The 27941-nt window shown below is 44.7% G+C and overlaps 1 protein-coding gene across 6 annotated transcripts in view; it reads right to left on the reverse strand.

Annotated features, from left to right (window-relative positions):
* HECTD4 (HECT domain E3 ubiquitin protein ligase 4) overlaps positions 1-27941 on the reverse strand; it is a 541903-nt gene that overhangs the window by 161175 nt on the left and 352787 nt on the right. For all 6 annotated transcript variants that reach the window (XM_029571656.1, XM_029571654.1, XM_029571657.1 and 3 more), the window contains 10 exons: positions 25616-25777; positions 24439-24587; positions 23311-23390; positions 21881-22044; positions 11840-12077; positions 11386-11522; positions 10665-10791; positions 10421-10558; positions 3073-3209; positions 2510-2670 (listed from right to left, as the gene is read on the reverse strand). In XM_029571656.1, coding sequence (XP_029427516.1) covers positions 2510-2670; positions 3073-3209; positions 10421-10558; positions 10665-10791; positions 11386-11522; positions 11840-12077; positions 21881-22044; positions 23311-23390; positions 24439-24587; positions 25616-25777 — 1493 coding nt within the window. The remainder of the gene's footprint in view (positions 1-2509; positions 2671-3072; positions 3210-10420; positions 10559-10664; positions 10792-11385; positions 11523-11839; positions 12078-21880; positions 22045-23310; positions 23391-24438; positions 24588-25615; positions 25778-27941) is intronic.

Here is a 27941-nt window from a genome sequence, read left to right on the forward strand (position 1 = left end):
TTAGCCCTAGATGATACACCCTTAATGGTAAACGCTATTCCACAAGGGAAGAGGCAGCGATAAAGATGATGGTCTCTCCGAAGGGCAGCTGTAACAGGTTGGAAATCCTGGTGGCTTTTTCAAGGTTGCTGGAGAGAGGTCATTATAGACTGAAAGGGCATGGCTGTCCCACTCAAAGGCGTCCACTTTTCTTGCAACTTTCATAATGGCTTCTTTTACAGAAAAATTATGCTTGCAAAGTACAATGTACCTAGGGGCATTTCTGGGCACTGCTCCTAGGACCCAATGTGCCCGTTCTACCTTGACGGTTTTGGGCGAGTCCGGTGATTCTTCGTTCGCCACCACCGCTGCTTTAAGTAGCGCACAGCAAATTAGCCGGGCAATTTCCTTGATGTCGGTATAGGCTGCGTCTTCTGGTAAGCCCCAAATGTGCAAGTTGTTGCGACGTGTTCGGTTTTCTAAGTCTTCAAGTTTTAACTCCGTTTCCTCTTCTATGTTGTGCAAACTTGCAATCTCCGAGGTTAAATTGTTTAACCGTGTGTTATGGTCGTCTAGCTGGGCCTCACTATTGTCCACCCGATGTCCCAGGTCTTTAATATCGGTGCGGAGACTAGCAATCGCGTCGCGAAATTCGTCCGATAGCATTTTTATATCATTTTTCAGGCCCATAAACCAGTTTTGAAGGTCTTTTTTTATTGATGGACCTTTCTCTACTGTCCAGCTCCAGTAATTCTGGACCTTGTTTACCTTCTGCGCCATTCGGGTCTGCTTCCCCCGTGGCCTCACTCAGAGCCGCAAAGCGGGATCCACCGGCATCAAAAGAAAATTGCTGCAGATCCACCGCTTTTTTTCGGCTAGACATATTCTCTGGAGTCGTGGCTTCTCGGATGTAGAAATTGCTGAATGGCTGCGCCACTGAAACTGGGAGATTTATCCTTTATTGCTTTGGAGAGTATCGGAGGAAAGATTTAAGCGGCCATCTTGGTCAGATGACGTCACTTCCCCCAGCTTTCTCCTTTTAAGATGAATCTTAACTTTTCAATATTAGCAATTTCTTAGCCCTGAGCCCGCCAGTGATCGAAACATGGGTTAAACTTTCAGAATGTAGCCACTGTGAATCTGGCTGAAAGTTCAGCCACTAATAACCAAAACTTAGCAGGAACCAGGGACTCATTCCATTTACCTAAAAGCCCTAGAAGAGGGGTCACATACACCGGAGAACCAATAATATCAAAGATCTCCTGTGTGATCCTTTCCCAAAACCGATGCACCCCTAGACAGTACCATTACATATGCTCTACATCCCCGCCAACATAATGAATCTGCAGTAGGGAAAAGTATTGAAAAATAAACCAGGGTACGATACGTTCTATATAACAGCTTAATCATCAGCTTGACTCTCTTGTTGCAAATAGAAATATGATGCACTGAAAACCATATACCTTTCCAAGCAATTTTGTGCAAATGAGTTCCTAGATCTATATTCCATGTTATCTATCAAAGTCTGAGGTGTTGTGTTGCTATATTTAGCCTGTAGAAAAGCCCAATAAATAATAGAAGCGCCTTTGATTGCAGAACCATATGTACATAATTCTTCCACAGCATTTAATCGCTGCAAAGGCTTTCATATATAATAAATGCCCCTCAAAACTTTCTCAATCTGTAAAAAGGAACTGAGAGAGCTATTAGCCAAATCATAATAAACTGAAGCTGTTGGAAAAGTTTTAAATCCCACTTCATTCCAGGGCTGCGTCACAAAACCTAAACTACGATCTTACCTCCTCCCATTTTTAAAAACAAAAGCAGGACAGCTCCCTGTGAAAATGCATCAAAGGTTTCTCATTAATGATGGAATTGGCTTATTTAATACCAGGCCTTCAGGAAATAAGATATCTTACTTTATTTTCTGTGCATGGCCCACCAGCAGCTGCACCTTCATTTTTCTTTTGTTCCCTGACTTTTTGTCAAAAGCCACAGAAACAAAAAGCATTTTCTTTCCAGAAAAATTCAAGACTGTCCAAGACAATTGGCTCCCAATCTGAAAAGCAAACTAAAAGCTACAGGTTGCAACATTTCTTACGTTTACTTTCCTATTTAATACGCAACAGTTTGGTCTTTTTAATTCAAGAGCAAGGAACTTAAGAGTGGGGATCTAGGGAGGGTGCAGCCCTCAAAACCATCTTCAACATTTCCAAAATGACAGAATTAGAAGAGCCACCAGAGATCAACTTTCACAGCATTTCATAAGGAAGGAGGACATGTAACCTTATACTCCGTGTGAAGGCAGGAATAAAAGACCAGATTATGTTCCTTATGACGAACATATACCAAGTTTTATTTTAACCAGTTTTCAGGTTTGCCACATGGCAGAATTATTCTTGCTGTATTCATCACATTTACTGTATTAGAGAGTCCAGAAGCCTCCAGCTCCCCCCAGCTAGGATGCATCTTCCCTGATGGTAACAATTACTTTAGACATTTAGCTGTGAAATCGTACATTTCTGTTTACCTGTGAATCTGAATGTTTGTGCTGTCCAGTGTAACCAGTCCATTTGTTGCAGTCCTCCTATACCCTGCAGGAGGCCTTTCCAGCATATCGATAGGGTACCAGTATCTCACCAACACTCCCTCACTTCGAAGGTAAGTCTCTACCTGTACCAACTCATTTGCCTGAAATGATAAAAGGGATATTTTGTTTGCATGCCCATTTCAATATAAAGTACAACATACTGAGATATAAGACACTGATATGCGATGAGCTATTCTTCAGTCTCATCATATTTTCAGCTACACTGTCCCAAAATAAATCTTGTATGCAATGCCTTGGATTTTCTTACTGCCAGAAACATAACTGAAAACATAAAACTAGTTAACAAGCAATCACAGCAGTGCACATGCATTTTATTTTGCACCAACGTAAAAAATAAAAAATAATCTACAAACATTAGAAATGTCTTTTCTTCTATAAAACTTACAGCACTTCAAGATAATTAAAGACCAGACCAAATCCAAACTAGTTGGAAAATAAGAATCTTTTCATATATTTTCTCAATATAGTAAAAGGTTTCTCACTGAATCTACATCCAGGACCACTCCATGCAGAGCAAACGTCTTCAGCATCCCTCGAATGGCAAATTTAGGTAAAGCAGTGCCCACTGCATTGCTGGCGATATTATTACTCTCTGGAGACCTAATCACCACAGTGAGCCCTAGGGACCAAGGGAACACAGTACAAAATATTTCTGTGAGTACAGTTTGTCACTGTATAAAATGGCTTTTCTTATAAGTGAGGATGTGTATGCATTCTTATAGTAGCTCAGCAATATATTGTAGGAAAAAACAGCAGATGCTTGCTCATGAAAGAGTTTGTAACATTCAGGTCACAGAAATGGGATCATAATCAGTAGAAGTTGAAAGGAAAATTAGTTTCTTACCTGATAATTTTCGTTCCTGTAGTACCACGGATCAGTCCAGACACCTGGGTTTTGCCTCCGCACCAGCAGATGGAGACAGAGAAGTTTTTACAACAACCCTGGCATATATACCAAGGTGCCACCCACAGTCCCTCAGTCTTACATAATGTCAAAGCAACATGGAACAAACACCAAAACAACTAACTTCCCAACTATAAGGCTCAGTCAAACCCCAAACCGGGAACAGAACTCACAGAACCAAAGGAACCAGCGAAAAACTAACCGTTCGAAAAGGAGAACATATACGAGCGGACTCTCTGTTACTTAAGTAAACACAGTTACGGGCGGGGCTCTGGACTGATCCGTGGTACTACAGGAACGAAAATTATCAGGTAAGAAACTAATTTTCCTTTCCCTGTACGTACCCGGATCAGTCCAGACACCTGGGATGTACCAGAGCCAACTTACCTAGGGCGGGAGCCGGAGAGGCTCGCTCTGAGCACTCCTTCTCCAAAGCCACCGGAATCCAAAGCCTGCACATCCAATCTATAATGCCTTGCAAAGGTATGCAAGGATTTCCAAGTAGCTGCCCTGCAAATTTCCTGGGGCGAAACTTGCTGACATTCTGCCCAAGAGGCGGCCTGTGACCGTGTAGAATGGGCGCGAAGCTCTACCGGCAGTGTCTTACCGCGCAGCAAATACGCGGATCCGATAGCTTCCTTTAGCCAACGAGCTATCGTAGTTTTTGAGGCCATACCCCCTCTCTTCGAACCACTCCACAACACAAAAAGATGGTCCGATACCCGGAAAGGATTTGTAATCTCCAAATACCAGAGCAGAGCCCTGCGGACATCCAGTTTCCGTAAATCCTTCTCCACAGGATCCGACCGGTCCCCTCCTGAAAAAGAGGGGAGCTCAACCGACTGATTCATGTGAAAAGACGACATCACCTTCGGAAGAAAGGAAGGAACTGTCCGCAAGGAGACACCAGAATCGTAAATCCGAAAGAATGGTTCCCTGCATGACAACGCCTGCAATTCCGACACCCTACGTGCCGAAGAAATTGCCACCAAAAATACCACCTTCAGCTTGAGATCCTTCAGCGTCGTTCACTTAATAGGCTCAAAGTGCGGTGCACACAATGCCAAAAGCACCAAATTGAGGTTCCAGGAAGGGCACGGATGGTGAAGCGGTGGTCGTAAATGTTTTGCCCCCCCGAAGAAAACGCGCCACATCAGAGTGCAATGCTAAGGCCACCCCCTTGATCCGACCTCGGAGACAACTGAGCGCCGCAACCCGTACCTGTAGGGAACTACAAGACAGACCCTTAGAAAGACCTGCCTGAAGGAAGCCTAGAATGTCCGGGACCGACGCCCACATAGGATCCGCAGAGTAGTCCACACACCAGGTTTCAAAATCTTTCCAGACCCGAACCTATGCTAGGGAAGTAGAAGGCTTTCGCGACCTCAACAACGTAGCCACCACCGCGTCCGAATAACCCTTATTCTTCAACCGTTGCCTCTCAAAAGCCAAGCCGCTAGACAGAAGCGATCCGCCTCTTCCAAACAGATAGGGCCTTGATGAAGCAGATCCGTGGAGTCCCGAAACCAGAGAGGTTCGGTGGCGGTCAGATTGAGCAGATCCGCAAACCAGGGACGCCGTGGCCACTCCGGAGTCACTAGGATTACCGCTGTTGGATGGAGCTCTATTCGCCGTAGCACCTTTCCGATCAGCGGCCAAGGAGGAAACATGTACAGTAAGATGTTCTTCGGCCAGGGTAGGACCAGGGCTTCAACCCCTTCGGCTCCTGGTTCCCTGTGCCGACTGTAAAAGCGCGGGGCCTTGGCATTCTTGAAAGTGGCCATCAGATCCATACATGGCGTGCCCCACCGATGGCAGATGAGTTGAAATGCTTCGTCGGCCAACTCCTACTCTCTGGGATCGAGACGGTGACGACTGAGGAAATCCACCTGAATGTTGTCTATGCCGGCGATGTGGAAAGCCCCCAGGCTGACCAGATGCTGTTCCGCCCAGTCCATCAACTGTTTCGCTTCAGACTCCACCGGATGACTCCGCATTCCCCCTTGACGATTGATATAGGCTACCGTGGTTGCATTGTCCGACAATACTCTGACTTCCCCTGAAGAAGCGGAAGGAAAGCCTGCAATGCCAGAGTCACTGCCCTTGTTTCCAAGCAGTTGATCGACCACTGAGATTGGTCTCTGGACCATTGCCCCTGCACCAACTTTCCCAGACAAACAGCTCCCCAGCCAGAAAGATTGGCATCCGTGGTGACAACTGTCCAGTTGGACATTACCAGGGGAACCCCGCACGTCAGGTGGTCCGAGACAAGCCACCAATCGAGACTGACTCTCGCCGAGTCTGTAAGCAGAAGCGGTATGAGAAACTGGTCCAACACCGGACTCCAGCGGGACAGCAAGGCTGATTGTAAGGGACGCATATGAGCAAAGGCCTAGGGTACCAATTCCAGAGTGGATGCCATGGATCCCAAGACCTTCAAGTAATGCCTCACCAAGGGCAGCTGCGTGGACAACAGGTCCCTTACCTGTCCCTGAAGCTTAACCACGCGTTCGTTGGTGAGAAACACTCTGCCCTGCTCTGTGTTGAAAAGGGCTCCCAGGTACTCCAGAGACTGTGAAGGTATCAATCGGCTCTCGGCAAGGTTGACCACCCAGCCGAGCGATTGCAAGAGTTGTAGCATACGGTGGATAGCCGCCTGACACAGAACCTCGGACTTTGCCCGAATCAGCCAATCGTCCAGGTAGGGGTGCACGAGAAAACCTTCTCTCCGGAGCTGAGCTGCCACCACCACCATCACCTTGGTGAACATTCTGGGAGCGGTGGCGAGTCCGAACGGCAGGGCCCGGAACTGATAGTGATGTCCCAGAATGCAGAACTGGAGAAACTTCTGGTGGAATGACCGGATGCAGATATGGAGGTATGCCTCCTTTAGATCCAGAGATGCTAAGAACTCTTCTTGACGTACTGAGGCGATGACTGACTGAAGAGTCTCCATTCTGAACCGGGGTACCCACAGACATCGGTTAACTCGTTTGAGATCCAATATTGGACAAAAAGTTCCTTCCTTTTTTGGAACTATGAAGTAAATGGAATACCGACCCCTGCGGAGTTCCGCGGATAGAACCGGTGTTAAGGCCCCCAAGTCCAGAAGACGCTATATTGTGCCTAGTAAAATCTCCCGTTTTTCCTCGGTATTCGCATGGAGATATCAGAAACTTGTCCCGAGGACGCTGTATAAAATCTAACGCGTAACCTTGACTTATCACGGTAAGGACCCACTGATCCGACATTATTTTATTTATTTTATTTATTTATTTATTTAAAATTTTTATATACCGACATTCATCCAGGATATCACATTGGTTCACAGTGTAACAAAAACAAACGCCAGGCATGGCGCTTTACATAGAACAAATGAAACAAGTTAACAAATGAATAAATGAGAGAGTGAATAACAAGGGGAAATTTGCATTAAATAATCGAGATTTTTTTTTTTTTAAATATATACATATGTACAAAATGAAAACACTAAGAGATATGCAATTTAGGAATGCTAGGAGGAGAGGGGGGGGAATGGGATTTTAGTCCATTCCTCAAAGAAAAGTGATAGTCTGGCACCCACGTTTGGCACTTGGTGGATGACTGGCACTGAGGGATGGACTGGCAATATCTCATTGTGAGGCCTTAACCACCGCTGTCGACGGGGGGTTACCTGGTGTGCCGAAGCATTTGCCATGAAATGGCTAAGACCACGATTGTCTTCTGTTGGAACTCGGGCGAAAGGATGACCCGGATGCCCGAGCCGGCCATGGTCTCCTATTAGCTCGAAATTGAGACCGAGCAGGGAACGACCCTCTGGACCGGGGCCTGTCCTCTGGTAGTTTGTGAACTTTCCTTTAAAAGGAAGCGATCTGAGATGGGCCTTAGAGGAAACATCCGCCGCCCAATTCCGGAGCCAGAGTAGCCTGCGTGCCGAAACCGCGGACACCATGGATCTGGCGGACATGCGCAACAGGTCATGCAGAGCATCCGCATTGTACGCCATGACCGCCTCAAGCCGATTTGCATGAACCGCCTCCCCCTCAGAGAGGTCAGCATTGGCTTGGAGGTGCTGGGCCCAGTGAAGACCCGCACACAACGCGAAATTACTGCACACTGCAGCTCAGACACCCAGTACAGACACCTCAAACACCTTTTTGAGCTGCATCTCCAACTTTCTGTCCTGCAAGTCCTTGAGGGCAGTTATTCCTGTACCCGGGATAGTGGACCTCTTGGTAACAGCCGACACCGTGGCATCCACCTTAGGGACTTGGAGCAGTTCCAAGGCATCTTCCGGAAGGGGATATAACTTGTCCATCGCCTTACTGACCTTCAACCCCAACTCCGGGGTGTCCCATTCCCGGAAGAGGAGATCCGTCGATGAGAAATGGAAAAGAAAGGAAACTGTAGGACCCCTGAGGCCCAGCAAGACCGGATCCATCGCACCCAGCCGGGACTCCACTGGTTGAGACTCCAGCCCAAGCTCCTGTAAGATGGCCGGAATCAGCGGAGACAGCTCGTCTTTCTTAAAGAGACGAACCACCTTTGGATCGTCACCTTCCGTCATCTGAGAACCCCTGCCAGACCCCTGCGGTGGGTCTGCATCGCCCCCAGCTATCCCCGGGGGGAACCCTGAGGGTCTTGATCATCCTGAGACGGAGAATCCGAATCCGTCTCCGCTGGCATGGAGCGTAAGGGTCTCTTGTCCTTGCGAGGATCAGAGTCCCCTCTGGAGCTGTCCCTCTTCCTCTTGCTCCGGTCATGCGGAAGCTGGAAAGGCTTGTCCGCTGCCTGTTTTCTCCCAACTTTCTTTGCTCTAAAAAAGCTTTGTGCATAAGTAGCACAAATTCAGAGGAGAACGATGAGTCCGATGAGGAATCAGTGGCCCCCTCGGGGCTGTCCTCATGAATAGGAGAGGCCTCCCCCCCGGGAGTGCCCCCCCCCGGCAGGAAATTGCTGCAGGGAAAGCGAGGGGGGTAAAATCCCCTCCCCCATCGCTGCCCGCGTGTCCTCACGAAATGTGCCCAAAATGGCACCCGTTCCCTCGCTGAGCAGGAACGGGTCTGCTAAAGGCACTGGAGACTCTGCAGATCGCACCTCTGAACATGGTGCTTGCCCGCGAGCCCCCACCCCCCCGAAGTGAGGCGGAAGGTCCCTCTCCTTCCTGCACGCACTCCGAGCAGAAGCCCGTCTGGGACAGACGCGAACGCGACGAGCCGCGGCAAGATGATCCCCGAGGTATTGGAGGCCTGCTCAGGGCCCAAGAAAATCGGTGAAAAAAAATGAAAGAACATGATCACGCAGCGCAGGCCCCCTCCCCTCCCAAGTCCAGTAAGTGACAGAGAGCCGGCGTGCACCAAGAATAAAAACAACACTTTTTTTTTTCAACACACTTTAACTTGCCGTTTCACTGTCCCGGGTTCTGGATAGCGACAGGTCCTGCTCCTGTAAGGGGGTGAGGGAGCCGGGCTCCCCTGTATCACCCCAGTGTTGCTGAAAAGTATAGAAACAAGATCCTCGACCCTTAGCAGCGGCCTTGACCAGGGGGGATGGTCTCCTCAAGACCTCGCAACCCCCTGGGAGGCTCCCAGAAACCCTGAGGGCAACAGGACTTTCCCTTGCATTTTTATTTTTTAAATTTAAAGATACGGCTCCTCACAGCCAAATAAACCCCGACTACACTCCTGCTTCAATAAAGGCTATAATCAGGAAACCAGAGACTGTGGGTTTTGCATCTGCACCATCTGCTGGAGACAGAGTAAGACTGAGGGACTGTGGGTGGCACCTTGGTATATATGTCAGGATTGTTGTAAAAACTTCTCTGTCGCCATCTGCTGGTGCGGAGGCAAAACCCAGGTGTCTGGACTGATCCGGGTACGTACAGGGAAAATACATTTTCAGCTCAGAGGTAGTTGCATATACTGGTTCTAAAGCACAATCAAATATCCAAAATGAATACTGCAAGTGTAACAGATTACACAGTTCATATATACTAGAATTACCATCTTCACAAAGGAACTAGAAAGTAATATTAGTGTTTTATCTTATTTCAAGGTGCAAACTTTTCATTCAATTTACTTTATATATGCACAGGAGAAAGGGGTCATTTTTTAAGGCATTTCTGTGGAGAAAACAATATGCAGGTAAACTTACACATGCATATCCTGTATGTGGGCAAGGTTACCTGGACTGAGTGGAAGTTTTCCTGCGGTGGGGCTGGACTTGTATGCAAACTCTTTCATTTTCAAAAGTATGCGTGTTAATTTTCTCAGAAAAAATCTGCACGTAAATTAGCAGGTGTAATTGTGCGTGAGTAGTTTTGATCTGATCATTTTCAAAAGCAGACATGTAAGTTTGCACTGAAAGTTCGTGTAACTTGTGCACACATTTGCTGACTTCCTTATGTGGGCAATTTTCAAATTATTTTACCTGGGTAACTAGAGTAAACTCCACTGTTGAAAATTTTCCTCTCTGTGGGTAAAAATACTCGTGCTGTTTGCTCGAGTCGCAGGCCTGCACTTAGTGCAGCCAACTGTCTTCTTAAAAAGAAATGTGTTCACTTGAAAACAATGCAAACCCAACATGGATGCCTATAGCTTTTAAACCCTAAAGGCGTGGTACAAATAATATGCCCTCCATTTCTTAGGATATCTCCAGTCAAAAGGAAGATTGGGACCATTTTTTGTTTTAATTCAAAATCAGAAGTCTCAGAATGCACGGAGAGAGGCAGTGGGCTGGTCAGGTTTTCTTTGTGGCCTGCGGATACTTTGGCAGGATTAACACATGCAAGTAAGCAATAAACCATGATAAAGTACACAAGGAAGAAAGTTAGAGGTCCTATTTTTCCCCTCCCCTCTCTCTCTTGAGACAGCAGGGATATGCGCCCATTATGGTCTTTTCCTGATAAGAAAGCGAGGATGCAATACCCTTTCGAACTTTATCGATGGTGAACTTATTTGCTTCATCTTTGATATCCTCAATGGTGGGCAGATATAGGTCTCTTGGAATACCTCCATTTTCCTCGTAGAGAAATTCCACAGTTTGCCGAGCTATATCCACCATGCCTAAACAAGCGGGGAAAAAAAACATTTGATTGATTTCTTGCAAATGGGATTTGCGGTCTTCAGCCAGTGCAAGCAGTATCTTGTTCCATCATCTCACACTCATTACCTAGCTGCAAGGCTCCTTTAATCTGGTCCAAACCCGACTTTCTCTCTGCCTCGTTGCGGAACCGTCTTCTAATTGTAGGAAATACTTTTGTTTCCCAAGCTTTAACCAAAAGAGCATAGTGATCCTCCTGGAAAAGGGATTAGAGCAGAAGACAGAACGATTACTCTATGCATAACAAAAAAAAAGGCAGATTTTTTTCAAATTTGAGGCTCTTATGAGAAGTGGAAGAGAAAAGTAAAGAAAATATTCAGCAGGAAGAATGTGTTCTCCTTTCTCATCTCTTTCAGTAGTTTTATGTAGGATTTTCACAAAGAAATAACAGTATATTACATGGCTAACAAAAAAAAAAAATCTTATAAAGAGTGTCACCCGATGCCTTCAACACAATTTATAACCATTCTAACCGGATGTTCTATTAAATGCTTTTTCCTACTTTAAGATGAGTTCATGCAAAATCTCCATAGAGTCTTGTTTTACAAGAGCAATGAGCTTCAAACCTATGTATGCTCTTCTTTCCTTCAAGTCCCTTATTTTTCTGTATTACATCCATGTAAAAAGACAGGCCTTGCTATAACTTCACCACTACCAGGCAGGATTTAGAAAGGACTCTGAGAATTCCTGGCTAATACCAGAAGCGAAGACAATACTGGGCTTCCATCAGGGCAAAGACGATTACTTTAATCCTTATTTTAGGTTGCCACCATCCTGTCATCGTCCTTACCCGTGGGATATCATCATCATCGTCATCATCACTTTCATCATCTGCAATAGGTGGAGGATGAGGATCCGGACCAGATGTGATGAGATTCTCATAACTGAGTTCTATTTTATAGTGGCAGGAAGCATCGCTGTCATATTCTACAAGATGACCAAAAGAACAAAATGAAACAATGAGCTAATAAAGAAGTCACACTACCCAAAATACTTACTTCAGTCTGACTTCTTAAATAGTAACAGGATGTTCCATTGGCTAACATATTCTCTTCTTAAATAGTAACAGGATGTTCCATTGGCTAATATAGTGCTGAAAACATCATGAAGTGCTCTGTAATATCTCTGGCATAAATATAAAGCTGAGTTCTCCTTCAGAGCTCCACTTCATTTCCCAGATGCTAGTTATTTGAAAAGTTAAGAATATCTCTGTGCACTAGCAAATTAGAAAAAGATGACTTTACGTTGCTGAGCTGTGGCTACAGCAGCAATTCGGCAAGGAGGCCCATGGGATCCCGGGTCAGATGCTATGCTGGTGCCCGCGTCGTTGTCGCTGTCTGAAGCCATGGCGAATGGCAATGCTTCAAAGTTGGCACTTATCTCTTCTGCTAGATCAATGCACAAATCTGCAGCATTTCTGTGTGCTTGACCTTCTGCATAGGCAAATTGGCGAGATCCAAAATTAGCCCGGATCTTTGTATTCTGTTAAAACACAAAATATATTTAAAACTTGACCACTGCACTGAAGCACTGAACCTCCCACTCCTCCAAAATCCCTCACAAAAGATAATTTTCCTTATGCACAGTGACTACAGAAAATTTACACCCCTTTCCAAAATGTTCACCTGTTGTTGCCTTACATCCTGGAAGTATAATGCATTAAACCAGTGTATGTTCCATATATCCATACACCCTACCCCACAACTGCCAGGTGAAAAATATATTCCAGAAGTCCTTAAAAAATGAAGCAGAAATAAAAACATGGAATAGCTTAGTTGGATAAGCCTGCATTCCCTCCCCCCAGATTCAATATTTAGTGGAAGCACCATTGGCAGCAATTACAGCTGAGAATCTATTGGGATAGGTCTATGCCAACTTTGCATACATAGATTTGTCAATATTAGATAACTCCACAAAACTGTTCAAGATCTGTCAAGTTCCTTTTGGAGTGTTGATGGATAGGAATCTTCAAGTCATGCCACAGATTTTCCATTAGATTGAGGTCAGAGCTCTGGCTATGCCACTCCAGGGCATTTAACCTTTTGTTCCTTAGCTGCTCCAGCATAGTTTTGGCTGTGTGCTTTGGGTTGTCGTCATGCTGAAAGGTGAACATCCATTCCAGTTTCAGACTTCTTGCAGAGGGCAGCAGGTTTTCCTCAAGAACTTTTCTGTACTTTTCTCCCTTCATTGTCCCTTCTATCCTGACAAGTGCCCCAGTACCTGCTGATGAGAAACATCCTCATAACATGATGTTGCCACCAACATGCTTCACAGTAGGGATGGTGTTCTCTGCATGATGTGCTGGGTGATGCCAAAAGTAACACTTTTCATTCAGGCCAAAAAGTTCTATTTTGGTTTTGTCAGACCTCAAAATCTTTTGCCACATGGTTATAGTGTTCCTCTGTGTTCTTCAAATGGGATTCAAGGTGGGCTTTTTTGAGTAATGGCTTCCATATTTCCACCCTACTATACAGGTCAAATTTGTGGAGTGCTTGGAGTACTGCTGTCAACTGCACATTTGGACCAGACTTGTCCATAGACGTCTGTACTCTTTCGAAGATGCCTCCCTGATTGGTCATCTCCTTGCATCGTCAAGACCTAGGCAGGGTCTTGTGGTGCCTTATGCCTTCCACTTCTTAACAATTACCATGATCATGCTCTGAAGGATATGCAAATAAACTTTGCCATTATTTATCCCCATTCTCATATTTGCCTTTCCATAACTTTGCCCCAGAATTCTTTGGACAGCTCCTTAGTGTCATGGTTGCTGAACTGATTTAAATATTGTTGTGAATGTTTAATATTCTGTATTTATGTCTTTGCTTTGTTTTATATGATATTATGTGTATTTGTAGGAGGTTAATTATTTGCTTTGTTTATCATCATTTTATTATTTATGTTATTTTTAATGTTTACTGCTTTGATTAGTTTAGTTTATTATTTAACTGTCATTCTGAAAAACAAACTAAACTAAGTATTTAGGATTGCTACAAAGGTGCAAACAGGGTGCAGACTTATCCAACCAAGCTATTCCATGTTTTTATTTCTGCTTCATTTTCTAAGGAATTCTGGAATATATTTGCACTTGGCAATTGTGGGGTAGGATGAGTGGAAACATGAAACAAATCATAGTTTAATGCATTTTACTTCCAGAATATAAGGCAACAAAAGGTCAACATTTTGTAAAGGGGTGGAGAATTTCTATAGCCACTGTATATTAGATTTTTAAAGGAATTTTATTAGTGTAGACTTCTCTAATGTACAGTAAAATCCATCCCAAAGAAAAATCCAGTGACACAAAGGGCCCTGATTTGCTAAGACATTTTTCCTTGTGTTTATGGGGGAAAAAGCTTAGTAAATCAGGCTCAAATGAAGAAATTATTTACCTGATAATTTCGTTTTCCCTTAGTGTAGACAGATAGACTCAGGACCAAAGGGTTTATGCTCCCCTGCCAGCAGATGGAGACAGAGTCAGATTTCAAAGTTGACGTCTCTCTAAATACACCCCTGCAGTGACCTCAGCCCTTCAGTATTCTCTTCAAAAGCTACTGTGGGACATACTAATGAAAAAACTTGATTAAAAATAAGACTATAAATATGATTAAAAACGGATAACCGTAACTTTACTCAACCAATCAAACACTGGCAGTGGCTGAAAGGAGGGCCCTGCCAAAATTTCCAATACTAGATTAAGATTCCACAAGGGAACCGCCCACCGTAGAAGTGGCCGGAGGTGCTTCACCCCTTTCAGAAAACGGGCCACATCCGGAAGAGCTGACAGGCGGGTTCTGTTCACCTCGCCCCTGAAACAGGAGAGGGCCGCTACCTGGACATTCAAGGGTTAAGGGGCAAACCTTTATTCAAGCCGTCCTGCAAAAAATCCATAATTAGTGGGATTTTGACTGCCAGAGGAGTGACACTGCGTTCCTTGCAACAGGCCTCAAATAATCTCCAGACCCACACATACGCTAGAGCAGTGGTCCCCAACCTTTTTTGCACCAGGGACCGGCTTCAAGCAAGACCATTTTTCCATGGCCCAGCAGGGCGGGGTGGAGGTGGGGCGGGGGCGGGGCTATGGAGGGGGTTGGATTTTAGTGCACACTTATCATTTAATTATGACATTTAAATGTGAATGTGACTCAACTCACCATAGGTTCTCACATGCATGACACACTGACCCCATGATCGTCACGGGGCTAGATGTAAAAGAATACAGTTTGCATCCACGGGAACCCCCCTGACCCACAATAATGGATGTAAAGCAGAATTATGACATTCCCCATACAACTCACCCTACAAAAAAGATATTCTGGTTCTGGTGTCATCTCAGTAACAGCAACTCAAACTCCTTCTACTTCCAGGCTCAATAGCCCTATTTATGAAAAGACAGTTTACCACCAATGCATGTCCTCTTGAGAAAACACAACAAATAAGACCGATACAAACGCTTACATGCTAGTAAAATATCTCATCTAGGTAACAGACACAGAACCGACCTAACATACTCCCAGGATCTGTAGTAATGCACAAACTAATCCGCACACAGTTACACCTGTATTATGGAATACACTCAAACAGGAGCAACCCTACCTATGAAAAGGCAACACTACAAATATTAAATCAGGTCCTAAAAACCAATACACCTCTTATTAGGAAAACAGAACTAGCAAGCAGCTATAGATCCCCACACAGAAATAATTGTAAAACTATACTAATAAGCAGAATAAATGTTTCAAAACAGCTATGAACAGAATAACATCCAACAATTAACAACTCATAAAAACTATTAAACATTCTCCGAACACCAATAAAATATTTCAAAAAAGCAGACATCACACAATTAAAATGGCAGTCAAGAAAAATAAACTTAAACGCCACCTTTACTTACCCCTTCCAGCAGCTCTCCTACTCCCCTTCCCTGCAGGCCGTGGCACACACCAGAAGCAGCAGTAGAAGCTAAGCTCTATACTTATGGTCCTCTTCCTTAGTGCCCATGTCTCTCTCACACACACACACACCATACCAGTCATGCCCCCATGACCAGTTTCTGTCTCACACACACCAATCATCTCCCAAATAGTCTTTGGCACACACACACCAGTCACCTTCCTGAACAGTTTCTCTCATGCCATACACACACACAGGCTTCCCACTCCCGTGTTCTACTTACATATATGGGCTTCTCACTCTCATAATCACTTTCTCTGTCTCTCTCTCACACACACACCAGTCTCTCACTCCCATGCTTTTTCTCTCCACATGCACAGGCTTCTCATTCCCATAATCACTTTCTTTCTCTCTCTCTCACACACACACACACCAGTCACCTGATCTCGCTCATGCATACACACACACAAGTTTCCCACTCCCATGTTCTCTTTCAGATATACAGGCTTCTCCCTCCCATGCTATGTCTCACACACACCCAGGTTTCTCACTCCCATGCTCACTCTCTTCACATGCACAGGCTTCTCATTCCCATAATCATTTTCTCTCTGTTACACACACACCAGTCTCTCTCATTTCCATGCTCACTCTCCACGTGCACAGGCTTCTCATTCCCTGAATCACATTCTCTCACATTCACACACACCAGTCTTTTTCTCTCACACACACCGTCACCTTACCAACCAGTCTCTCTCTCTCTCTCATGCATGCACACTCACCCAGGTTTCTCACTCCCATGCTTTCTTTCACCCCCCCCCCCCCACCCCCAACACCAGGCTTCTTACGCCCATGCTTTCTCACATACCCAGACTTCTCACTTTCATGCTTTTTCTCTCTCTCTCACACACACATATCAGTCACCTCCCTGACTAATGTCTCACACTCTCACATACACATCAGTCATCTCCCTGAGCAATCACTTTCATTGTCTCTCATACATACACACACACACACACACACACACACACACACACACACCAGCTCTCTGACCAGTCAATCACACACAGGCTGGCTGGCTGCTTCTCTCTCTTTCTCTCACTCACTTCCTCTCCACCCCACCCCCCGAGCACAAATGGGAGCTGCAGCAGCCCCCACAGGCCAAGAAAGAAGAATCCCTGCTGACTCCTTTCTCGATTACCGGCTGCTTCAATTGCTCGGGGGCTGATGCTGCAGCCACCGCTGCTACTTTATCATGCGGCACGGCTCTTTCTCCTTCCCACGCACCGCGTATCACTTCCTGTTCCGGATCACGGGGGGGGGGGGGGGGCAGGCGCGGGAAGAAGAAAAGGCCAGCCGCGGGTGCCACAGCTTCTTCTAGCACCGCTGCCGTTCCCACTGGGCTTGAACGTGCTGATAGCCTGACGGCAACGGCAGAGACCGGGAGCGCGCAACACACCTGCCTGTGCTTGGCGGCGCCGCGGACAGGCAAAAAACCCCCACGGCCCGGTCCCAGTCCACGGACCGGTGGTTGGGGACCCCTGCGCTAGAGACATAGAGAACTTCCGAGCGTGAAGTAAGGTGGCAATTACTGCCGCAGAATATCCTTGCTTCATCAGGCAAGCCCTCTCAAGGGCCAGAATGTAAGAGAGAATCAAGTCGGATCCTTGTGAAGGACCGGTCCCTGCTGAAGCAGGCCCCTGTGCGGTGGGAGCTACAGAGGGGTCTCCACCAGAAGTCTCCGCATGTCCACATACCACAGACACCTGGGCCAATCTGGAGCTACTAGTAGGACTAATCCCCTGTGGTGCTTGATTCTGCGAATGACATTGCCCAGCAGGGGCCATGGAGGGAAGGTGTATAGCAACTCTTCTTCTGACCAGGACTGAACGAGAGCATTGATCCCCAGGGATCACTGATCTCTTCTGCAACTGAAGAATTGGGGATGTGGCCAGCAGGTCGATGTACGGGAGACGCCAGTGATCTACTATCAGCTGAAAGGCTTTGGCCGATAACATCCACTCTCCTTGATCCAGACTCTCCCTGCTTAGAAAGTCTGCTCTGACGTTGTCTTTTCCTGCGATGTGGGAAGCTGAGATCATCTGTAGATGTATTTCCGCCTATTCCATAAGGCGATTTATCTCCCGTGACAATTGGTGGCTCTTGGTTTCACCTTGGCAGTTGATGTAGGCTACCATCGTTTCATTATCCAACATTAAATGGATCGCTTGACCCTGGAGTCTGTGGCTGAATTATAGACATGCCAATCTGTCTGCCCGGGCTTCCAGGCGGTCGATATTCCAGAGAGCCTCTTCCTCAGTGCAATGTCCCAGGGCTATCACTTCCTGAGAGTGAGCTCCCCAGCCCCGGAGGCTCATGTCTGTTGTGAGGACCAGGCAGGTTGAGGAGGACAGGGTACACCCTTGCTCAGATGAGCTTCCTGCAGCCACCACTGGAGCCGAGAGCATACTCCCATGATAAGTGGAGGTGCAGTCTTGAGACTGCAGGTCAAACCGAGAACTTGGAGATAGCTCCACACCGTCTGACGTATCATGCTCATCAACCAACACACTTGGGACATCAACTTCCTTATCCGTGTAGTCTGAAGGAAGACCTTGCACTGCTTGGTGTCCAATTGGACTACCAAATATTCCAAGGACTGGGAGGATTTGAGACTGCTTTTGCCAGGTTTACGACCCAGCTGAGTTCCTAAAGCAAGGACGACACCCTGTTGGTCACCGGAAGACTCTCTTCCATGGACTTTGTCTGGATCAACCAGTCGTCCAAGTACAGGTGCACCAGGATTTTCTATTTTCTCAATGTTGCTGCTACAACCACCATAATCTTGGAAAATGTTCTGGGGGGCGGTGGCCAGGCCAAAGGGCAGTGCCCGAAACTGCTAATAGTGACCCCGTACTGCAAAGCATAGGAAATTGTGTTCTTGACAGATTGGAATATGTAGGTAAGCCTCGGATAGGTCCAGGGAGGTTAATTCTCCTGATTGTACGGCCATTATCATGGAGCATAGGGTTTCCCATGCGGAAGTGATTCACTTGTAGATGTTGGTTGATGCTCTTGAGGTCCAGGATGGGGCGAAAGGAACCTTCCTTCTTGGGTATGATGAAATAGATGGAATTATGCCCCATATTTTCCTGGGGGCAGGTACTGGGATTATAGTCCTCATCCTGAGGAGCCTTAAAAGAGTAGTCTCCACTGCCTGCTTCTTGTGCTGGGAATGGCAAGGAGACATCATGAATATGTCCCCAGGAGTGTCGTGAAAGCCCAATATAACAAGCAGAACAGAAAGAAAGGCACGTATATTTCTTGGTGGCTGGAGCCATGGCAGTGGTAACTGTGCGTTCTGTTGGCTCACACTTAAAATTTTATGCGCACAGATTTCAGGCGCCTAGGTGGGATGCGGTGAGGTGCACGCACAGCCCATGCACCTGGCTTTACCTGTATTCTGTGCTTAGTAGGTTGTGTGTGTGTATATACACATGCGACATTATATATGCAGTGCATGTGCCGTGCCAAAGCACTGCACATACCGATGTTCTATGGAGGGCAATACAGCACGCACAAAGATACGTGCAAGATGCTGCTGCCGCGGCCTACCACACAGTGTACTGACCAAGCAGAACACTTGGAGAGCAATAATATCCTGTACCCATCATAACATGGTTTTCGCAAAATCTACAGCACAGAAACACTACTGCTTGTGCTAACAGACAACACCACGAGAGGTTTCGACAGTGGTAAACATTACATTTTAGTGATACTAGACCTGTCAGTCGCATTTGATACAGTAAATCATGACATCCTATTAAATAGATTAGAAGAAATAGGATTAAGTAACAAAACAATCAAATGGTTCAGATCATACCTAAATAACAGATACTTCCAAGTACAGATCAAAGACGTAATGTCAGAAAAAAATAAACCTTCAAACAGGAGTTCCACAGGGATCAGCCCTGTCTGCCACACTGTTCAACATATACCTGCTGTCATTATGTCACCTGCTAACTGGTCTGGGCATCTCACATTACATATAGGCTGATGATATTCAATACTACCCATCGACGACACAATTGAAAAAACATTAAACATAGCAAACATGTATCTAGATATCATCAAACAGCTACTAAACCAAATGGAATTAGTTATTAATATAGAGAAAACTGAATTCCTACATTTAGAACGTAAAAACATAGAGATCATCCAAAATCCAATCACACTCAAAAATAACCAAAAAATAGAATTAGCAGAGAAAGTACGAAACCTCGGAGTGATAACTGACACAGAACTAAGTATGAAACAACATATAGCTTTAAAAGTAAGGGAAGGATACGCCAAACTCATGACTTTTAGAAGACAAACCACTAACAATTTGCAACTTCCGATCAGTGTGACAAGCTTTAATTTTTGCAAGCACTGACTATTGTAATGCCCTCCTACAGGGTTTACCATACACCACACTAAGACTATTCCAGATACTACAAAACACTGCTGCAAGAATTCTGACTGGTAAAAGTAAGAGACCATATCACCGAAACCCTAGCTGAACTACACTGGTTACCCATTGAGCAAAGAATACAATACAAAACACTATGTACCATACATAAATTAATACATAACGAAAAAGCAGAATGTCTGAACACAGACACAGCCCTTCGCGTACACGTCCTCACAGAAACCTGAGATCAGCAAACAAAGCACTACTAACTATTCCTTCAGTCAAAACAGCAAGACTAACCCAAGTAAGGGAAAGGGCACTGTCCTTAGCAGGACCTATACTATGGAACACCATACCATTAGAAATCAGATTACAAAGAGACATCAAAACCTTCAGGAAAAGTTTAAAAACCTGGCTATTTAAACAAGCGTATCACAAAGAGAATGGAAATAGATTCCAGGAAAGTGTAGGATGCAATCAGTAGAACTCCCACACACATCACCTTCATCAATATGTGTGTATTTTATTTTTTATTTTCCTCCGCACCAAAGACTAAGATACAATTTTAAATCTATTTTAAAGCTGATACAGATAGGAATGGCCATGATTTATCACACCCACCAATTAGTATTTATTATGAAACTATGTTACCATAACTTAATGGCACCTGTTTAGTTGATATAATTTAACTCAGTTAGCAATATTAATTTATGTGCCTCATTGTAAACCATTGTGACGGTATCTAACTTAACGACCTTAAAGAAAAGACTTTAAATAAATAAATAAATAAATAAATAAATAAGCAAGCAAGCAAGCAAGCCTAAAGCAGGGCCTAGCCCACCAGGGGCTGCTCAACCTGCTCGGAAGCCCATTTCCTCTTATCCCAAACAGGATTGGGAATGACTTCGGTACGGTGCATCGAGCAAGGAGACTGGAGGAAGTCTTACTGAAAACCCCTCCAAATGTCTCTGAATTGGGAGGCAAATTTTTTTTTTTTTTAACATAGAAACATAACAAGTGACAGCAGAAAAGGTCCCTAAGGCCCCATCCAGTCTGCCCAGCAAGCTTCCATATTTATCAGTTTCCCATACCTATCAGTTACTCAGACCATCAAGGTCAGGGCTCTTGTTAGTTACCAATTTGAGACCAATTTCCCTCCCCCCCCCCCTTTTTTTTTTTTTTTTTTTTGCTTACCTGGGCTCAGCCTTACCAGCTGAGTACAGAGACGGTTTCTGGCTGTGGGAGGAGAGGGCTTTGGCTGTTACCACCGCGCTTGGCTTCCTGCACCTGCTACCTTTCAGCTGCTTAAGCAGCAAAGTCCACGCCGGGAACTGGCTACCGGACCAAGGTACACCTCTGAGGGAGCTCAGAAATTGCTTCAGGAATTCTCAACTGGGAGAGGGACCTTTAGGTATCACTGCAGGAGAGTAGGGCTCAATTTTTTTCTCCAATTTAAATGTAGAATTTTCTCCTTCCAAAAAGTACAGTAATCTCCATAGGGAGAGATATGTCCACCATCTGCTGGAGACGGAGAAATACTGAAGGCTGAGGTTACTGCAGGGGTGTATCAAGGGAGACTGAGTCAGCTTTGAAATCTAACTCAGTCTCCATCTGTTGGCAGGGGAGCATAACCCATTGGTCCTGAGTCCATCTGGTTACACGCTAGGAAAGTTAGACAAAGCTGGATAAAACTGGCACCTGTGATCAATAAACATACAGCTACAGGTTTTATCACAGTTACAAATGATGTATGAATATATGTATACACAATTGAGACTTCTGGCCATGTTGAATCTATTTTTATGTAACGTGTGTAATTTCATTGAGAAATACCTTTCTGCTATAATAAAGCACATGAACTATCCTGTTTGTGAAGAGCTGAGGCAGAATCTTTCTGAAGCCCAAGAAAATGTACATTATAACCGTCAAACATCTACAAATGACTTGCCTTTTTTTGAATGTGAACAACTGGCCACATTCCTCCTGAGACATCTTCAAGAAAGGGCCCCAAGCGTTGGCCGCAGTAGGAAAAGTATACTCTGCCCTTAGCTGGCTGCCCTGGTGGCGGCGGCGTGCCTTCCATTCTCTCCCAGCCAATTCCTGCAATATCACCTACAAAACAAAAGGGAGAACACAAAGCTTTTCACTTTTGGGTATTCTTTCACATGACTACATGCAGTTACTTTTTTGGCATGTGAAAGACATTGCTAGCGACTTTCTTGATGATGAATAACTAATAAATACATAATAGTATTTGGATTGCAAGTGAATTTAGCGCCTATTAATTTATAGCCTTGGTTTATTGATGGATTTAAGTCAGGAATCCAAATTTGACCATGGGCCACAAATAATCCACCAATTTGATTTGTAGCTTTAAAATGTTTTGAATTTTTTTCTAATCCTGTAAGTATGCAACTGAATGTCTCAAGACAGGAAAAGAAGATACCATCTTTTGTATAAAAGATATGTACTTCCATTTGTTTGTGGGATGCTTTAATTAAAAATCATATTTAGTCTCTGTTCAAAATCCAGATTGGAGTTGAACAAGTCCCTTGCAAAAAGTAGGGATTTATGTGAAATAACTATTGGCTGGACTTGGTGGTATCAACCACAGTCAGTTATGCAAGTCTCAGGTATGGGTGGTGAGATGCAAGAACACCATACAGGTGATGTGCTCGGAACATAGCAGAAAGAACAATGACTGTGAACAGCAAGGTGACACCCCCCCCCCCCCCCCGCTAGGAGATTTATGAGAACAAAACAAAAACAGTTATTGGTAACTATTCAATGAAATTACAATGAATCTGAATAAGTGCTATAAGAAAAGTATTCCTTACCTGCTAATTTTCGTTCCTGTAGTACCATGGATCAGTCCAGATGGTGGGTTGTTCCCCCCTTCCAGCAGCCCTTGGGGCTCCATCTGCTGGAAGGGGGGGGGGGGGAGAACAACCCACCATCTGGACTGATCCATGGTACTACAGGAACGAAAATTAGCAGGTAAGGAATAATTTTCTTATAGCACTTGTTTGCTTTCGTTCAACTCAGGGCTGATGCTTTCATTAGGCAAATTAGGCAATCACCTAGAGTGTCAAGATTTTAGGAACAGCAAAATCCTGCCAGCATGAGATCTACAGGGGTACTGTTTCAGAACCACTGCTGCCAAATAAGGGCGCACTGTGCTGGATCCACTGCCGCCAGTAGGAGGGAGCACTGTGCTGAAGCAGCCACCAATAGTTAAGTTGGTGAAGAGGGGTGAATGACAAAGTTCGCCTAGGGTGTCAAATATGCTTGCACCAACCCTGGTTCAACCACTACCCATCTGAAAACAAACAGTAGTCCATAGTCTTAAGAATGAAAATACCTGGAAATGTTACATACCAGGTGAGAGACATACATCTAATCGAACACTTTTCCACTGTAGCAGGCTTGATCCATTGTAATGTACTGCTCGCCCATTACTATAGCAAAAAAAAAAAAAGGGAAATAAATAGAATGACCAGATATAATGCTGTGGGACTTCTGTATGTAAGCCAGGAGGTATTAACAGAAATATAAAAAATGTGTTTGCATTTAAAAATCATGGCCTGGGGATGACTAGCCTGGTCTTGGGGGCCAATGTAATAAGCAACGCTACAGCTGCCATGGATTTTGTGCATACTTACATGGGTTTCTGCACGGGTTTTTCCCACACTAGCCTTAGGCGGATATGTAATAACGTATTCAGCGCATGAAAAACACACAGAAACCCGTTTAAAATCACAGAGCTGGTTTAGCACTAATGCATGCAAATGAGGCAAATTAACTATTCACGGGCTATGCAGGGAGCCGCACATTGGTTAGTGCAGGTTTTTGTACGTGGCTTTTTTGGTGCCTGTTCAGGGAGGGAATTAAGTTAAAGAATGTGTCTGGAGACCGGTTTTGCTGGCATTAGTATGGTTATCCATGCAGCTCTGGGGTAATCATGGGTTACCTTCACTTGTTCCAGATGTAACCTATCATTAAAATCATCCATTGTACCTGAAGACTGGAGGATAGCAAATGTAACCCCCATATTTAAAAAGGGCTCCAGGGGCAATCTGTGAAACTACAGACCGGTTAGCCTGACTTCAGTGCCAGGAAAAATAGTGGAAAGTGTTCTAAACATCAAAATCACAGAACATATAGAAAGACATGGTTTAATGGAACAAAGTCAGCATGGCTTTACCCAGGGCAAGTCTTGCCTCACAAATCTGCTTCACTTTTTTGAAGGAGTTAATAAACATGTGGATAAAGGTGAACCGGTAGATGTGGTGTACTTGGATTTTCAAGAAGGCATTTGACAAAGTTCCTCATGAGAGGCTTCTAGGAAAAGTAAAAAGTCATGGGATAGGTGGCGACGTCCTTTCATGGATTACAAACTGGCTAAAAGACAGGAAACAAGACCATGTCCTGCTTTTTCGGTTCATCAGAGCACTTGATCAACATTCTTAATATTTAAATAAAATACCCCAAACATTTGGTACATACTTGTGGAAAAGGCAAGTGCCGACAGGGTTTGTCCATGCTCCATCGCGCTTTTCTGCCTCAGTAGCAAATCCAAATGAAACTATAGGACCAGTGTCATCATCTGTATCCCCATAGGAAACAATTTCAATCTCCCAGTAAAACGATGGGGCCTATGGAAAAAGAAAAGCAGGCATGACTACTAGAAAACTCAAATAGTGCAAATTATTTTAAGAGGTATGTTTGGCAACTTCTATTATTTCGAAAGACTCGGCCCCCAAAATATTTATGCAACTCTGCCACTAGAAAGTAAAATGTAGGAAAAAAAATTGCCTATGCTGAACTGCTTCCAACATTAGGGGGAAGAACCAACAAACCGAGAGGAAATGAGACGAGTACCTGTAATGAAATAACTAAATCTGGGTGTAATACTACATGCATTTTAAAAGTTTACTTGAAAACTCAGCCTTGCTCAATCAACTGTACCGGAACCCCTCTCCATATAAGCTATAATCACTGCTGATGTGTTCACATCAGGGCTGGCGGAAGCACTAGGCGAATTAGGCCTGGGCCTAGGGCGATGACCATTAGGGGGCGTGAGCCATGTGTGGAGATTCGGCAGGCCGCAAGCCCAGAAAATACACACTTGGTGGGTGTGACTGAAAACAAGGTAGGAGTTGAGCCCAAGTCCGGGGAGGAGCGGCGCAACTTTGGGCAGGCGCAAGGCAGAAGATGCCTAGGGTGCCTAATCTCCTTGTATCGGCCCTGGTTCACATCAATGTAACACTTTCGACTTCAGTTCGTATAAAACACCCTAAAAACCTGCTTTATTTTGATTGCTTATTTTAACTATCTGTTCTCAAAATGATTCCAAAAGCACTGAACGTCTGGAACCTAAAATTTATAAGCAGAGAATCACAGTTGGTTCCTAAACCATCTTCTTTCACCTCAAACAGAGGCTATAATGGCACTTGCCTAAGGGCCATGAAGTAAAGGAACCTATGGTGCCAAGAAGTCTTCTACTTTGCCACAGAAAAGATAAGTCAGAACCAACTAGGGATCAAAACGGGACGGTGCAGAGTTGTTGGAGAATGCAGTGTAAGTTGGTCGAGTTAGGAGAAAGCTGTGGCTGGAAAATCCAGCTAAAACAAAATGAAAGAGCTCAAGAAGGACATGTGAAGACTGCATTGGGTTTTCTTACCTGCACTGGAACTGGAGAGGTTGCATAGATAAATGTACCACGTGGCAAACCCCCACCGGCGCTAGGGTCTGCCAAAAATGTCACAGCGGCAAGATGCGATGAAAACATACAGGCTCTAACAGGTGGAAACATCCTGGATGGACTCCAAGTAATCTCCTTGGGCTACAAAAAATTAAAAAAAAAATCAACCAGCTGACACCACCAGATTTAACTTCAAACATATATTTCTCAGTGTATTTAACAGATTTGTATCTATTTACTTTGGATTCAATCAGACAGAGCAAAAACATGGAATGGAAAATACTTTCCCATTTACATGTTTGTAACCAAAAATCTATTTAATTCTATAAATAGAATTAAAGTCTGCATTGCAACTCTATGGACCTCAAGCATTGTTCCATGGACTAGCAGCACAAATAGCCATGCAAGATGGGTGTCGTCATTAGACAGCACCAAATTGGTCCATTCTCTCTCAGCTCAGAGCTTTTCAAAACTGCTCTCAGCATCTGCCGCAGTTCCTGTGCTGCCCTCCCTGAATCTTTTTCGTCTGCTTGGGTGAACGGTTGGAAAAATTCTCTCTCAAGTGGTCATCACATTTTTCACTTAGAAAATGTCACTGAAGGCCTCCTCAGAAAGGAAAGGAAAAGCCCCTTTTAAATCCTGTGATAAGCGTCACAGGAAAATGGCTGTAGCAAATCTATATAATCTATACTAAAATGCCTTGGACCAGACTGTGGCCCTATGGCAGAATGTTCCCACAGGCGTTGGTTTTTCAGGACCTCAGTCTCAAATATGGGCTTTCAAGCTCATTGGAGCAAAGTTGATCAAAACACTATCAGAAAAGACATCGAAACTCTTAGTCATTAGAAACTTCCTCAAAAACGTTACGTGAAGAAAAAAAATTTGGCATAGAGTCAATTGACATGAAAAAATGCATCAACACTGAAGCATCATAGCATTGACTCATCGGCGAAGACTCAATACATGAATCATTGTCACCGAGACACCACAGCACTGAGCCATCAATGTCAAAGCATCATGGCGCAGAATCAATGCTGTTAAGGCATCATAGTGCACCAGTGCAGAGACACCATGGCGTAGACTCCTCAGTGCCAAGACAACACTGGTATTTTGGCACTGGTGCAGAATCACCAGTGCCAAAATGGCATGGCACAAATTCTTCAGTGCCAAAAGAGAAAAAATAAATCGGCACAACACCACCACAGTGTAAAATAATCAGCGTTGATATATCAAAAGAAGGCACAATAAAACAAAGATAACATGACAAGGTAGAAAGATTCCGACTTCAACCGTATTTATACTGTCAAGTAATTCAAAGAGCAGCACTGCATCACCCCAAATCTTGGAGGCAGAAATACCATCCAATGAAGGAGAACCTGAATTACCAATGCCACCATTATCTAAAATGCATTCATTTGTGCAAATGTCTTACATTTAACTTGCCAATGCTTATGCTTTATCATATTTCCCTCTGATGGAACCTTACTCCAATTTTTCAATGAAGATCTTTTGGCTAAAATAGCCTCTTTCACCTCACTTTTTAACCATGCTGGCAATCGTTTGGCCTTCCTTTCACCTTTCTTAATGCATGAAAAATATCTGGACTGCGCTTCTAAGATGGGAAAATTAGTTCTTACCTGTTAATTTTCGTTCCTGTAGTACCATGGATCAGTACAGACTCCTGGATTTTGCCTCCCCTCCAGCAGATGGAGACAGAGAAGTTTTGACCGACTCTGCCCTATACCCTGAGGTGCCACCTACAGTCCCCGTCAGTATTTCACTGTATCAAAGCAGAACATTGAAAAACCAAATATGAACTCTAACTTGAAATGTACCCCCCGTAAGCATGGGAGAAGAAAACCCTATAATGCCAAGATTCTACCCACAAACGCAAACGGTGAGCAGAACTCACTATAACTGTGAAAGCAATCTGCCGAAAAAGACCAAAAGAACTGCACGAGCGGACTCTGTCAACTCAACACTGAAATGGGCGGGACTCTGGACAGATCCGTGGTACTACAGGAATGAAAATTATCAGGTAAGAACTAATTTTCCTTTCTCTGTACATACCAGGGATCAGTCCAGACTCTTCAGAGGAAGACTCTGAAGCATCATCCCCCCAGGGGTCATAGGGGTCCTCATCCTCACTGTAAGCTACAAAGGATGGGTCCCTGGGTTCTTGGCCTTCGTCCAGAGGTGCAAGCACCAGTAAAACTGGACGGGAAACTGCAAGCCTCTGTGTCTCTGCCAGCCCCAGTGGAGCTTCCTTCTTGGATGAACCAGCAACGACACTGTATCAGTAGGG

The sequence above is a fragment of the Rhinatrema bivittatum genome, chromosome 11 (genome assembly GCF_901001135.1).
Source record: "Rhinatrema bivittatum chromosome 11, aRhiBiv1.1, whole genome shotgun sequence".
NCBI lineage: Eukaryota > Metazoa > Chordata > Amphibia > Gymnophiona > Rhinatrematidae > Rhinatrema > Rhinatrema bivittatum.